This window comes from Leptosomus discolor, chromosome 1, assembly GCF_034619465.1.
Source record: "Leptosomus discolor isolate bLepDis1 chromosome 1, bLepDis1.hap2, whole genome shotgun sequence".
NCBI lineage: Eukaryota > Metazoa > Chordata > Aves > Leptosomiformes > Leptosomidae > Leptosomus > Leptosomus discolor.
Window position 1 is genome coordinate 212,211,985 of NC_141391.1, and position 15,965 is coordinate 212,227,949.

Genomic DNA, 15,965 nt, shown 5'->3' on the forward strand with positions numbered 1-15,965 from the left:
CAGAACAGTTGGGGTCACAGATTGTCAGGAGACTCTTTGGCTGTCAGTGCGAGAACCGGTGCGCGGTGCATATCCTTGAGGCTTAGCTCGTGTCTCTCACTGGACACGTGGGTTGCCAGAGCGTGACCAAGAAGCAGGTGGCTGTGAAGAAAGGCAGGACTTCAAGCGAAGCAGCAGAGTGATGCAGTCACCCGCTCAAAGCTGGGGCCACTCTGTCGAGGAGAAGGTCAAAACAGAAACCACCCCCTGTACGATCTTGAGTCAAGTGGGCACAGGGAAAGGAAGCAGAAGACTCCACCACTGGTAGGGAACGAAGCCAAGCCAGATAATACAGACAACAAAGTCACCGAAGTGTGTCACACTGGTGAGAAATTCCAGTTTTGACGTTATCTCAAGCTCCCACGAACAGACACGCACATGTGGGCAGGACAAACGGAGCGCTCTGGTTTGGCTTCAGAAAGAACAAAACGGAAGGTTCGCCATTCGGTTTGCTATGTACAACAACACTGCGCTGCACGCCTCATTGCCGAGATGCTGTCTGCTGTAGTCTAGGATCACTTAAATAAAATTCCTCTTAGTCACAAAGAGCAGCAGATGAGTATCTCTGCAGGAAGGAGAGCCGAAACCCACTGCTGTACGTGACCATACGTGGTGCCAGTCCTTCTGGGATGAACACCCGCGGTCATTCCACAGTGTCTAGTACCTCCTTAGCTTGCCTGAAGCAGAGAACTTCCCTGTTCTTATTTCAACCTGTTCGATCCCAATCCTGTTCGGACTCTTCCAGCACAAAGCCATGCTATGACTTTCCCCCCGCTGCCACAACATGCCTGTCCGAATTATGCAGTCTCTTTCAGCAGTCCCAGTTTCCGAAGTGCCTCTCTCCTGGCTTCTTCTGTTGAGCCACGGCCAGAAAACTTTACCGTTATCCCTTGGGATCGAAATCCTGAAGGTCTAGGCAGTGATCCCGATCTCCTCCTCATATCCAGGTTTAGACTAGGTTGTTTATAATCATTAAAAGTTTTTGCTGTGGTCTGCTGTGCACCGCTGGCCTTGTTAGCAGCAAGAGCTACCTCTGGTTTGATTGTTACCGTTTTGCCCACAGGAAGGAAAGGGCTGGGCTCGCTTTTTAAAATCTCGTGGATGTTTTGATATCCATTGGGAACAGCATCTGCCTGCTTGGGCTGCACATCAAGCTGCTGAGTGCTTGGGGCACGGTCCACTTGGTCCTGAGCTGGCTTTCCCTTAACTAGGCCAAGTTTTGACAGAGCCTCGTATCGTGTTTGCTCAGAGGAGAGGTCCCTTAAGGAAGAACTTCTGTTACGTGACAAGAAATCATTTTTCTGCAGCTTCTCCTCCAGTTCAGCTGCCAGAAAAGCTCCTCCATTGATGTTGGCCAGCACCTGAGCTCTCCGCTCCTGGACGTTAACTGCTGCTTTCGAAATGGTCTCATTGAACTCTTTGCCACTGACGTTCGTTATGTTGATGTTGCTGGGGAAGCGGTGCAGTTTGGGTGCGGGTGCAGGAGGGTGCTTTGGAGCCACAAAAGAGTCACCGTTGGGCACTGGGGTTTTCTTCCTGTCCGAATTCCCTTCCTTGAGGGCGCTGGGGAAGCGCGCCTTGCTCTCCAGCTGCTGCTCAGACATCTTCTGGGCCATGATGAGTGGAGTGGGGATAGAACGAAGCAATTTCGGATGCTGCACTGGAGGAGGGGGTGGCAGAGGAAGAGGAAGCGTCTCGGGCATTGGTGGTGGTGGTACAGGGGGATGTGGGGGAAGGTCAGCAGGTGCAGCTGGCTTAGGGCTCTCAGCTCTCCAGGTAGCATCCAGCACTTAAAAAGACAAAGCAGCAACGATGTCATTAGGGCTTCGCACAGAGCAGAACACAAGGCTTGCTTTCACCCAGCATTAGCAAGCACCAGTGCTGCCCTCCCCCAAACCTCCTAACTCAAACTCAGCCCACGTTGCCAGAGGCAGCTGTACCTGAACTAGCATCGGCATCTCGTAGGCGACGCTGTAGTTCACGTCCCCATATTTACAATGCATTCACTGGAAGCCCTTCCTGCCACGCATTCACAATCTGCACGTTACCTTCACTGCGTTTCAACGGCTGCTTTTTCCAAGAGCTTTGCAACTCTTATTGTTTATTCTAACAGCCAGGAGAGGACGCGTTACAGCCCACTGCATGTGCTAGCTGATAAACCCATTCTCCAAAAAAACAGAGAGAGCCAGCTCTACAGGGTGAAGAAAACAACATGCCGTACACTGTCTTGTCACAAACTTACTGGCAGGATCATGTGTCTTTCAGTCCCACACTAAGTAACACTACAAACAATCTGCCATCTTAAAGCGCTTAGAGAAACTCTTAAGAGGTCTTAGAAGCAGAGCGTGAAGAGGTTGATGAACAGCAGTCTGCTGCGCTGCGATGACTCTGCATAATACTCAGTTCTGTTACAACTCAGTCACCGGGTAGGGGACTGAGATAGAAGTCCCCCAACTTAATTATGTGCGTGACCTCCATGAGAAAGAAAAAAATGTTATAGTAACAGCAAGAATTTCAGAAATCCTAAGTCAAATTAAAATCACAGTCCTTAGAGCTCCTGATCTGTCACAGATTCACCTTGAGGCAGAAACAGCTAAAGAAATTCTGTACCTTCCCTACTAAGGAGAGTATGTCAGGGCTAAGTCAAAGGGAAAAAAAAACACACTTTCAAGAAATACGACTACCTGGTTCTGGATCCCTGCTAGGAGGGCCTTCATGGTCGCTACTCTCAGGTGTTGACTGCACTAAATCGATGATATCTTCAGTCTCTGAATGACTGGACACATTTTCTTCCGTTGACCTTGGAGATTGACAGTGGATGCCACTGTCACGTAGGACTGGCTCCTCCAAGTCATCTTCTAAGGCATCTATGGTTTCCTCAAAGAACATGAGAACATCCTGCTCTTCGTGAGTTAAGTATTTCAGACTCTCATCATCCTATGGAGAAAAAAGAAAAAAGCTGGAAAGATTAACGCCCTACAGGTGAGTACAGGAAAGTACCCTGAGAGGAAACAGCACCCCTTTTTGAAGGCAGAAAGGGCCAAGATGAAACAGGCAGCAGTCCCACCAGAAGCATCTCCTGCTTGCTGTTTCAGCCCTTCCCAAGGAGGCGTTCAGCCACTACAATGCAAGAGGAAAAAAAAAAAAGCCAGTTTACAGGGCATTAGTTTTGACTGAAGAACAGCAGCTGGTATTTCATCCTTTAAAGTACCTAACTAGTTCAGCAGACAAGTGTCCATTTGGGTTGGACAGAACAAATTGCTAAAAGATCATAAGAGCAGACATAAAAAAAAGGTAAAAACCAGCCCACACCTGAACCTTTACAAGGGTTCAGATACCTTCTTCAGGATCCAAACTGGAGTAAGCTGTTTCAGTTGCTGTGTCAGGTTCAGGGACAAGGCTTGGGGAGCAACATGGGAGGGCAAGGGTGCACTTGGGACAGTCCAACAAACGGGTTGATTCCCTTATTACTTAGACCAAAATGCAACTTGGCTTCTAGAGGCAGAGCTGGAGCTACAATCTGGCTCTACCACTGCAATCCCTGAGCTATCCAGAGTTGTGATAGATTACAAAGAAGTACTAAGGAGGGAGAGGGTTTCTGAAGATTTTTACCTTTGAGTTACAGAAAGGAAAAATTTAGAATAAGTAGGAAGATGTGTTCCCTAGCACTAAAGTGCCTCGGGCTATTTTCTCCTGCAGGAAACAATCCTTTAGACCACTGAAATGATAAATAATCACTTGGATTATCCAGTCTTCATTTTCTATGAGTCACTGCTCTTGATTAACAGAATATTGCTATGAGAAGCCAGGCAGCAATGCGCAAACTCTCTTCCCTCCACCTACACCCTGGGAAACACTCACTTTTCCAGAAGCTTGGAGATGACAAAGAATGATTAGGAAAGGCACCACATTAAGACAATGGATACAGGAAAGAAATTTCCCAAGAGAGCTGTGTAAGTTCTGGAATGTAGCTAAGTATTGTTGAAAAGTAAGTGAGGTTTTCCCTTTTCAGGATTGAATTTCTCTCCCACCAGGCATACACGGGAAAGTGGGCTGTCAGTAACTTGACATGAAGGCACCAGCAAAGCAATAGTGTCTACTTTCTCATCTTTACTTTTTACTTCTTCAGGGACGTCAGATTTAGCATGGAGGCTACATCTAAGCGGTGGATTGGGGGAATTTAGGTAAATACATGAAGGTATGCAGTGCAAATATGGAAGAGGTAGACATGTTCTTGCTAGGGCAGCGCGACTTGCTTCAAACTCACCGTGCCTGTTCAGATCATCTTACGTTAGATTACACTAGAAAAAAACTGTCTGCAGCTCTACCTGTTAGCTCCTTGCGCCAACAAAGGTTTTTATCCCCGTCCCTGGCATTAAAAATAAAACCAATGGTACCTCTGTAGAAAAGTAAGGCCTATAGATTGAGAGCTATGAACTGCTGTGTCGTACCAAGCAGCAGTTAGTCTCTAAGCACTCAAAATGCTACGGATGAGAAAATAAATGCTTTAGGGCTCTTAGGTGGCTTCTCCTGTGTGGCCTGTAGAACATTTTCCCCATAAATAAATGAACAAAATACAGAAGACGGTCGCACTGCTGTTCAGACACTTGAGGACAGGTTTGCTTATCTGTGGCTGCAATCATGTCAACACAGCAGCCTTCAGTCACAGCAGGCACAGTTTTTGGTTAAAACAGAAGACTGAAGTCTTGCAGGGAAATAAAAAGTTGGTTTTAATGCTACGACCACATTTCTAGAGATTCAGATTTATTGTCACCAGGGTGAATGTTGTTTGATGGTTGGGAGACAGGTACAGAGGTGTGGGTAATTTGTAACTTGGTCTTACCACTCACAGAGTACCGTCAGAATAAGTAACTTATTCCAGCTTGCAGCAAAACTGCTATAAAAGCTTAAATTTGGATGCCATTTGCAATTGCCTATTTAAGGAATAACTTCAAAGGCTGACGTATTCCACAGCTCGCAACCACCACATGGCAGAGCTCAGTTTTCAAAGGCCAAGGAAAGTTTTACAGCCGCACTTGAAAAGTGAGAGACAGACTAGCCTTCTTTCTTTTTTTTCCTTAATGGATGTTGCAATCTCCTTCCTTCCCCACCCAAATACTCATACGGCTGCTATGTCTAGCAGGCGAGAGAATGACAGGAAAGCAGCCGTTGTGAGGTAGGCCCGAGCTGGAGCTGAACAGCACTGCGAGGAGCTTTTGTTGCGGGTGAGCTCACTGCAAGAGCCAGACTTCCGCAGGCAAAGGGAAAAAGAAAAAGGGGGGCTGCGTTTAGGAAGTTCATAGCAGCAGCAGGTCCAGACTGTGGTGCAGTACAGAAACGAATGCACCCCGCTTTGCTCATTTGAAAGAGCAACTGCTCCCACATGAGCTTAACTCGATCGATCAAGAGTTGTGCAAAACAGCAGGTGAACTGAAGCAGAGACTGTCAGAAGCCCGCCCTTCCTTCCTTCCATTTCTGTGCTGCAAGACTGAGCGCTTTTCCATGCCAGGTAAGATTTGCAGGAGGATTGGTCAGCAGAGCTCTGCCTGATTTACAATCCCTCATGGATCTTGCTGAAGCGAGCAGTTTCCCGTTAGGTGAAGGATCTGAAATGACTAACCATCCCTTTGCAAATACATTTGTAGTAAATGGCATACCTAGATTTGAAAGGCCAACCTCATCTCAGTTAGCACTTTGATCTCTTTCCTCCTACAGTTTTCCTTCAAGATGACCAATGTCACATTTCCTCAGGAAACAAAAAACCAACCAACCAAACAGACAGCAGCTCCAGAGATTAGGTAGCATTATGGCAGGTCACCATCTGAGATGCAAGGCATCCAGCCTGGCTAGAAACTCCCCCAGGCAAGGCATGTTTCAGTTTGTGAGCCAAAGAAACAATCCCATTTCAAGCACAGTGAAAACAAACCTACTCAAGCTGGTCAAACCAAAGGCACTCAGAGATGTGAAGCAAGCAGTGACTTGCTTTACCACTGGTCCGAGAACAGAAGTGCATTATAAAATACCCACTTGTATTGCCTGTATTATAGTGACGCTTTCAGAAAGATGGGAGGAATTTTGTTGTAGTTAACTGGTGCCAGTTTTAACTAAGGTTACCAAGTCTATTTGTAATTAGTTCATTTTACACATATCCCAAGTACTGGAACAGTTCATATCCTTTTTGGGCTGCTTTTCCAGGCCTCCTTTCTCCTTGAAGAACCTGGGTTTCTAACAGTCAAAGCAGAGTCTTTTCAGCGACTCGAGTTATTCGCCTCATACTTTCCACCAACTCCCTACTCTTAATACACAAACACACCTCCCAAAACTAAATCTCACGTCCACTTAACACTACTGACTTTAAATCTACTGTCAAAAGATAGCCTAAATTTGAAACTTGAAAATTGTGCCTTAGCTGAGGATCAAACAGACTGCTTGGACAGAAGAAATTTTGGATGCAAACAGCTGAAATAGCTGAGTATGCTCAGCTGGCATTAATATTTTAGATCTCTGTGCAGCCAAACATTTCCTGCTTAAGCCAAACAGGAAAGAGTCTGTTATGATTGTGTTTGGTATAAAAGATGAAAAAAGAAAAAAGAACAACAGAACCTGTTTCACAGAAGAGACCCCTATCCTACCTGTCCAAAACAGTGACAGCAGAGGCCCACAATTTTTCACATGCATCTGAAGAAATTCTTAACATCACATCCAGACCTTGAATCCTAAGACCAGCTCAGCTTTGACACAAAACAAATAGCAGGGGAAATCCCAAGACATTTGCAGTGGTTTAAAAAAAAAAAAAAAGTCATTCTTCTGAAAACTGCTACAGACCAAACTTCAATTAGCAAAATACCAGGAGAACACCAGATTCAACTGATTTATCATCAGTCATTTGACAGTGCCAAAGAATTAATAGGCAGAGTTCCATGGGAGAGCAGTGACTGGATGCTTCTCAAAAAACCACAAAGGGAGCAAACTATTGTAACATGTAGTAGAAAGAGACCAATTGAGCACCACTTAGGCCTTGGCCTGTTAATAACAAGGCAGGCGGTTCTACCTGTGAAAGGAAAGGGGGGGAAGGAAAGCCCTGCATGCAGGAGCAGTATCAGAACAGGTACAAAAGCTTCAGTGCAAAAGAAAGAGGCAAGTACCTCTGATTATATCCACAGGAAAGGGAAACAGAACGGATCGTACTGCTGCGTTGCTCGAGTTGGAAGCAAGTGAATTACAGGGAGGAAGAAGAACTTCCATCCAGGATCAGACCCCAAAGTCCATTTAGCTCCACAGCCTGCCTTCAGCCACCAGTAATGCACAGGACAGGGGAATGAGGGAAGAGTACTGCTGTAAATTGCATGGATTTATATTTTTCTTCCTTACATCCTTCCAGTTTCCAGCAATACATGGCTTAAGGACTTCCCAGTTGCATCCGCATCTGTGTACTTAATAGCCCTTAATAAGCCTTTCTAGCATGAATTCATCTTATTGTTTAAGCCCATTTAAAGGGCTGGCATTCACAGCATTCTGTGGCAATGAGTTCCATGGTTTAATTGTGTGCTGTGTCAAAAAGTACTTCCTTTACAACCCACTATCTGATGATTTTGATAATACCATTTCATTTGGCAAAGACAACTATAATATCGAATGTTGTTTTCTTCAGTTTATTAATATAATTGTACCTGTGTGCTTCGTAATAGTTAGCAAAGCATATAATCAATAGGTCATAAGTGAGGAAACAAATGATCTAGAAGTATTTAAAATATAAACTAGATGAACGGAAGTCACACCGGTTAAAATACTTCTAACCTACTTTTAGAAAAAGCAAGCTAAAGCAATGCAAGATCTACATAAACTCTGAAGACATCTCTCTGGTTATCAAAGTTCGGCTAACCAGCTTATAATTTCTTCTTTCCTTTAATTTCTATTTTAGAACAACATTGAGAAAAATCGGGAGATGTTTCAGGCAAAAGCCACTAACGCTGTTTTTACAAAAATCGAGTTATTTCACACCAATCTGACTTCTCACGAGAGGGTTACTGACTTGGGACAGCCGGTTTAAGCACAAGATGTCATATACCTTGATTTGAAGGCTTTATGACATGGCCCTGCAAAAATACACGGAGAAGAAGAAGGAAACCATGCCTAGATGAAGTCACTGCAAGTCACCCATGTACCTGGGGGGCAGGGGAGAGATTGTTATTCTGGAGAAGCGGCATGATGTATCATAAATTGTGTAATGAAACAAGACAAGTCCTGAACAGATTTATCCCTGCACCTTTTTGATAACTTCACTAACAACAGCAGACAATTAACTTGGTGTTTGTTAGTCCCCTTATGCTGGAAGATGTTGCTGCAAGAACTAGATAGGACAGAATGAGAGCTTCATGAGCCATAGAAGTGTGCTGGTGGCCTGCAAGTTGAAATTCAGTTGAAACTCACGTGAATAGAGAGCAATGAAAAATGTCTAAGCGGCAATACAAGACAGGAGGAGTTGCAGGTCAGTTTAAGTGCTGGAAAGAAGAAAAAGGGCGCTGTTCAGGTATGTGAATGTCATTCTGGGATACATTAACCAGGGTTATGAAATAACAGCACATCCTCATCCAGTACACAGAGTTCAGCTTCAGTCACTGAACTTTGGAAAGGATGAAGCCAAGCTGGACAGGGTCCAGAACAAAGCAAGGAGTGCTGAGAGTTTAGCTGCACGGGAAGGCTGGAAGAATGGAGCCCATTATGTTTTAAAACGGGGGAGAATGAATGGGTGGTAGGCAGACACAGGCCTATCAAAAGCTGACCACCCTATCATTACAAGTCTTCTCTATGTGCGCTGAAAAGAAGTGGAAATTTGCTTTCACATTATAAAAACTCTAATCCAAGTATTGCTTGAAAAGTAGCAGAGAACAAAGAAACAGCTTTGGAAGCTCAGGAATGTCTGTCAGTGCAGGATAAAGAGCAGTGCTGCCCACCTGCTGGAATAACCTTAATCTACCAGATCCTGCTTTGAAGCAGAATGATGCAGTTTGTGCACAGAGCACAAATTGCCTTCAGGATCTATATTCTCACCAGCACGTTTTACAGCAAGGTCATTCCTTCTAGGAGTCAGGATCTTCACTCTCGTTCTATACTCACGGTCCAAAGCAAGCACTTCTCCAGCCCCTCTTCCTCTCTACTTGCCCTGCTGGTAGGAACGGTGACTCTTACTTTTCCAAGGCATACTGCTTCCAAGTCATGCTAATATCAATTTAAAGCGGATGAAGCATAGCACAGCTCTCTCCACACCCTGTAAGGAATAGCTTCCACCTGCCCAAAGGCAGTTGTATCCATAGAAGGTATCAAAGTCAAAACTTCTCATCTTATTTTGTACTGTTATTTGGCAAAGTACTTGCACATGGTGAAAGACCTTGTAGTACAGTAAAGCCTGCAGACTATCAGTATCAAGGGGGGAAAAAAACCCACATTAATTTTATGAAAGGAGTCTTTCTCAGAACTTTCCCTTCAACCTAACTGAAGCTCAGCATCACAAGACTCTGCACATTTGAATTGTGAGGAAAAAAAGGTGGCAGTGGGCTAACAGACCTTTTCCAGTAACTCCCAAAACCACACTGGAATCCAGGATGTCTTCAGAGAGGCTGAGGCAAAGAGATAGTAACACGGTGCACTTAGAGGACCAGGTCTGTTGCATTTGAATTATCTGTACTGATCCAAAGAGGATAAAGGTCATAGCAACCAATTTTTAGACTCCAAAAGACATCATAACTACAAAATAACTGGGTCAACCCTGAGTTAAATGGCTGAGTATGTGAAATAAGATACTGAGCCAGCTCAGACTACTCACAAAATACTTGTTCTTGCCTATATAAGCAATGTTCAAAATGTCACCTGTGCTGTACAAGGTGTCTGGCAGCAACAAACCATCTTCAGTGCCTGGTCAAGCCTTGCTAGAGCCACAGAGGCAGCTTGTCTGAAGAAATAACAAATGGAATAAGACATCTTTCTAGAATCATGCCCATCTGCCAATTTAAGCCACTTGATTGGTGACCAAAAGAAACAATTGACCAAATTCTGGAGGTCACCACTACCCCAAAAAGAGTGGTGATAAACTGTGGCATTAAGTGAGGATCTGTCTGAACCAAAGGCACAAATAATATAAAAAACCACAACCCACAGCATGATCTATTGAGCAAAACAAGAACTCACTATCCCTCAAACCTATCACTCAGTAAGACGTGTTCAGATACAGAAAGTATAGTACTGAAGTCGTATCAACAGACCCAAGGCACTGACACAGCTTAGTTAGTACTAGTACAGTTCCAAGTAGCACAGCTCACTTGAGGTACAACCAGCACCTTCTGGTATGATTTTCATAGGTGATACTATTGTCCTAACGTGTTATTCACACCTAGAAACTAAAGCAGTTACTTATGCCTAAGAATAGCTACGCAGCACAATTACCAGAGTGAAGCACTGAAAAAGAAGGATGGGCTTTAAGAAGTTGGTCTGTACCTATTTAGTCAATGGAACAAGACAAATTGCTTCCAAAAAAGCCAAGACCTAGTTTTATCTCTGAATTAAATGTCCTTAAATTGCTGCAAGTGTATTTCACTGCAAATCAGTTCTTACACCACGTTATCAGAGAGTGCAATTCAAGAATGGGTTTTGGAAGACAGAACTGCCAAGCAGAACAGAGTGGTTTTGTTTCCCCTCCCCCTTGGGTAGTGCAACTGATTCCATATATCGAGAAGGTACACTTGTCTCATGCTTTTGCCAACCATATGTATGGATACCACCTTCACTAAAAAGAAAACAGAATATATGGGCAAATTCATGTCCTCATATAAAAGAACTTTTATGGTTACAAAAGTTGGTGTGAGAGGAAAATCAAGGCAAATATTCCTCCCATCCAAACATAGGCTGTTATACTTGTCTTCAGCTGCTGTGATAGATTTGGCAGCATAAATCCAGACAAACATCTGTCATTTGTATGGAAAATCCTACTGCAATCAAGACAGGACATCAGCACCTTGCTTTCCATCTAAACCAATAAATTTGGCTTTAAGGACTGCAATTGTCAAAGAGTAACTAAAAGCACCATTGTGTAGGTAAAAATCACAGAATGGCAGGAATTGGAAGGGACCTCAGGAGATCATCTGGTCCAACTCCCCCGCCAAAGAAGCAGCCAAGAAGTCTGGCAAAATTAAACTGAACAGCTGATTGGTGAGAATCACGCACACAGAATTTAAGACCTTTTTGGCACATGGCAATTCGTGTCCATCTCCTAGTCATTCCTAAACCAACCACCAGTTCCACAGCAAGTAATGCCAGCGCAGACACACAGTATGCAAGAACAGCCAACGGTTGGCCAAACCAGCTCTAAGCAGTCAGCGTAAGCTAAAGCCAGTCCAAGTGTTTGTCTCTACTATCACATCTCTAGGTTTGTTTAAATTCCACAGATGCAACACAAAGGTTATATTTAGTGACTAATGTAGTTTGACACCGAGAAGCTCAAAAGCCTCTTTTTTGTAATTGAGTTGGAAGAAACCTGCAGCAGTCAGAAAAGCACTGCTACACTTCTTCCCTTTGCAAGGCCATTAAAAAAAAAATTCTAAGTCAACTCTGACCTTCCGTGTTGTATCTCTAGGTGAACAGACCCAGAAAAGTACTAAATGAAGAGACAGGTAAGTCTGTAGTGGCTTCTGTTTCAGGGCAATGGAGGTCTGGCGTGCCTGAAAATCTGCCCCTTCCTTTCTCAGAATTGGTCTTATAAGAAATTATTTGTCTTCACAAAGTTATCTATCCCCTCCTCCTCATTAGGCCATCAAAGCTTCTGCATCTTCTGAACTTTCATAACAAAACTACTGAAGCAAGAAGGTCTCTAGGAGCATGTTCCACTGATTAGCTTTTCCTCTTACAAATCCCGGATCTGCTTAGTGGACTGTAAAAATCATGCTTTTAATACACAATTACACGAGGATATAGAAAAAGAAATATTGGAAGAACACTGCTCTATCCTGAGGACTTCTAAAACCTGTTTCAGCGCTGAACAGACAAAAGGTATCTGCCAGTGGAACAATACTGTTCCTTATCGGGCATGCTACCTACTATACTACTACACTAACTCACAGAATCACAGAGCGTTAGGGGTAGGAAGGGACCTTGAAAGATCATCTAGTCCAACCCCCCTGCCAGAGCAGGACCACCCAGAGTAGGTCACACAGGAACACGTCCAGGTGGGTTTTGAATGTCTCCAGAGAAGGAGACTCCACCACCTCTCTGGCAGCCTGTGCCAGGGCTCTGTCACCCTCACAGGGAAAAAGTTTTTCCTCATGTTCATGTGGAACCTCCTGTGCTCCAGCTTGCACCCGTTGCCACTTGTCCTATCACTGGACATCACCGAGAAGAGCCCGGCTCCATCCTCCTGACACTCACCCTTTCCATGTTTATAAACATTCATGAGGTCACCCCTCTGTCTCCTCTTCTCCAAGCTAAAGAGACCCAGCTCCCTCAGCCTTTCATCAGAAGGGAGATGTTCCACCCCCTTGATCCCCTTTGTGGCTCTGGGCTGGACTCTTTCCAGCAGTTCCCTGTCCTTCTGGAACTGAGGGGCCCAGAACTGGACCCAGTATTCCAGATGCTGTCTCAAACAAGACAAACCAAAGGCTTCAGGAACTTCTTTTGCTGATGCACAGGTCTGATGGGAATTGCCTAAACCTGCAGCCAGCTTTTACTCCATCTATAAATTACTGCATTACAGAGCAGGAAGGGATTCCAATTCTAGCTGATGCATCATCATATGGGTTATCACATGGTAAGATCCAGTTGGACTAAGGGAATCTACATAATGCTCTGACACAGCAGACTCTGGATGAGACTGCACAAACATACTGATTTATATATAGCCTCATTATTCAATACTGACTTTTTCAAATGACTAGTCTCATCCCTGCTACCACAGCAGAGAATAAAACCTATGGAAATATGATTTGCTACTGGTTTGATAACCTGGAAAACTGGAGTCAGAGTTATGCATAGAACCAACTTGTAATTCTTCATAAAATCAAGTTGTAATTCCTCAAAGAGCAACTCCCACTGTAATTCTCTAAGATTCAGTCACTTGTCATATAATAAAAGAACATACTCTAAATACCCAAGTCCAAACGGTGTACTTGGCTATGTTCTCAACCTCCCCCACCCTGACCCTTCACAAATTTTTTCTAGCACAGATAAGAAACAGTTAAGGGACTAATTTTAGTCATACTTGTTTTGTGTTTTAACTAGCAACACAAGCTGATGGATACATCATAATATTAACAGAGTTACTGTATTTTCATTAGAAACAACCAAGAGGGAACATCTTCACAATTACCTGCAGTTGCCAAAAAGCTACAAATGTAGCACAAAAACACTGAGCATTTCTGAAGTACATAGATAAATACAGATATCAACTTGCTGACTTATTTTCACCACTTATTCTTTCACAGAAAACTACTCCACTAAAAGGAAGCTAGCAGGGAAGGCTGAGGGAAAGATACGGAAGGCCTAATTCCATGTTTAAGGCAAGACAGAGATTTAGATTTCCATTTAGGGAAAGCATGTTTACCACAGTGCTCTTTCATCAATTAAAAATGGATGCTTTTCAAATGGTTGTGATAAAAAAATGCGAGGAACTGTACCTGCTTTCTAGGCTTAGCCTGTCACAGTACAAACTACTGTTGAGTTCATTGCCTGAATCATCCTGCTACTTGGAAAAATGCAGAAGTGCATCCTACTCCCTCAATTACTCACCTACTATTTAAATGGCCACACACTCATACTCACTAATGTGAAGACAGCTTTGTTTATGGTGACGTAGTTGTTACTCACCTAATTACATGAAGGTGGAATAAGCACAGACCTTCATCCAGTAGTGTCAACAAAGAGCTTAAGCGTATAGAACCAACATTATCCTTAAGTTCCTTTTCGAGCTACTCAAAGCGAGGGCAGAGATGTGCACCAAACCGTACACCACACACAGGTGGTTGCACTGGGTAGCCCAGTGTAGCGCATGCTCCTTACCCCTGTTCCTGGTTCACTGGGATGAGCAGCCAGAGAGAAGCACTCCCCAAGCTCTTGGAAACAATCACACCAGAATAACAAGCTGTTGCACCAAATCAGAGTAGTTATTTCTGGCCTTTCAGTTTGTTAACAACCAAGACCACAAGCAACAATTTAGGACTAGGAATAGCAAAAATCAATGCTTAATAAAACACAATTTCTGTGATGTGAACAAAGCTAGTAATGTAATTTGGATCACTCAGGATAAGGCTCATTAAACACTTACCAAGGCAAGATTTCTGCACCTGGCTTGGCTGCCACGGTTCTCCACGCTGCCACCCCTCTCCATGCTCCCACGTGCCTGCTTTGGAGAGATTTGGGATGCCATTTCAAGAGAATCCGAGAGAAGATTTCCAGGCATCACACTCTCTTGACTTATCGGTCCCGATGCAGCGTAGAATGCCATCAGCATATTACGTAGGGCTGCTAGCTTTATTCATTTCTGAAAACAGAGAACAACGTGTTACCTTTAAATCTGGGGTTTTTTAGAATACTTGAAAAGTAGTGGAAAATATATGGTAAAAAAAGAGCCCACACAAGTTAATAAAGGGTGTCTCTTTATGGTTTAGAAGGAACCTATGGGCATCTTTTTAAAAAAAAATTGGTCTTATTCTAAAAGGTGACTTTAAAAATTCAACATAGCAAGGTTCTGTACCCCATCTCATGTGCTTCCAAACCAGATGTCTACAATTACAAGCTGGTCCTACAGATTCAGTTTGTGTTTTCCATTATGACACATCATTAACAGTAATAAAATCCCATTGGCTGAGATACAAACTGACCCAGTTCAAATATCTTCATCTTTTACTAGCTTTTAGTCAAGAATTCTATTTATCAGATCACATTAGGCAAACAGAATCCAGTTCATTTCCTAACACTGCTGCAGTTAACTCACATGTTACTGAAGCGGCTCTATGCCAGCTGCTTTTGGTGAAGGATCCATGGACAGAACTCAGTGCCATTTTTGCACCATCGCATTACACAGCAAAATTGCATTTTAAAGCTTACAGAGCTTTTATTTCACTCAACCATGAAGAAACGGTGCTTGTACATTCAGAAGAGGCTTACTGGAACAGATACGCACCGGCGCTTACCGGAGCAAAAGCCCCCAGGTTTTTTTAAGCCATCCTAGCGCTCACTTCTGCAGTACCGCTCTGAAATGTCACCATCTCCCAAAACACTCCGGCAGAATTTCTCCCTTCATTTTCAAAGTATCACAAAGACAAAAGTCACCCTTCTGCAGTAACAGTGCAAACAGGGCGTGGGTAAAAAGTAGAACCTAGCTCATTTCTCTCTCCAATACATTGAAACACCCTTTGCAACAAGCAATTGCCTTGTCCTCTAACAGTCCACCTGTTCACCCCGCTGTGCCCGTGACCAGGAAACAGCAGGGATGCTTTCCTCAAAACAGCTGGTGCCGAGGTACCACATCGTATGCAACCAGCTGGGAACCGGATACCATTACCCTGACACTGTACAAACGAAATGAGATGGTCCTGCTTCCCAAGTGCTTCTCCCTTTATTACGGTTCAAGAGGCGACATGAGAAGCAAAGTCAAACCTGCATTTCCAATTCAATTGGATTACTTCTCCTTCCGCCTACCCCTGTCAGCAGAGGGCTGGGAAACCAGAGCCTCCTGGTAAGCTGATTAGCGTTTCATAGCAGTGAGATAGCATCTGCCAATAGTGAGCAACAATTCCATCCCGCTGATCACTTCCTCCCAGGAGAGGGCTACGACATTACCACAGGTATGTGAGAAAGCTCCCTCCAACGTGTGTCCTGTGGGAAGGCTCCCCCACAACGTAGCTAGGCTGCAGTCCAGCAAGTCCTGGAAGCACAAGTCACAT

At 44.0% G+C, this 15,965-nt stretch overlaps 1 protein-coding gene across 2 annotated transcripts; it reads right to left on the bottom strand.

Moving 5' to 3' along the window:
• Positions 1-790: 790 nt before the first annotated feature.
• On the bottom strand, positions 791-14,530 carry PROSER2 (proline and serine rich 2). Of its 2 annotated transcripts, none has more exons than XM_009957338.2 (3): positions 14,345-14,530; positions 2,724-2,976; positions 791-1,828 (listed from the first exon to the last, which is right to left on the bottom strand). In XM_009957338.2, exons 1-3 carry the CDS (start codon positions 14,528-14,530, stop codon positions 837-839), a joined length of 1,431 nt encoding a protein of 476 aa, XP_009955640.1. In that variant the 3' UTR covers positions 791-836. The 2 variants fall into 2 exon arrangements, with proteins under 2 accessions (XP_009955640.1, XP_086337096.1); XM_086480970.1 differs by having other exon boundaries at positions 2,721-2,976.
• Between the last annotated feature and the right edge of the window lie 1,435 nt (positions 14,531-15,965).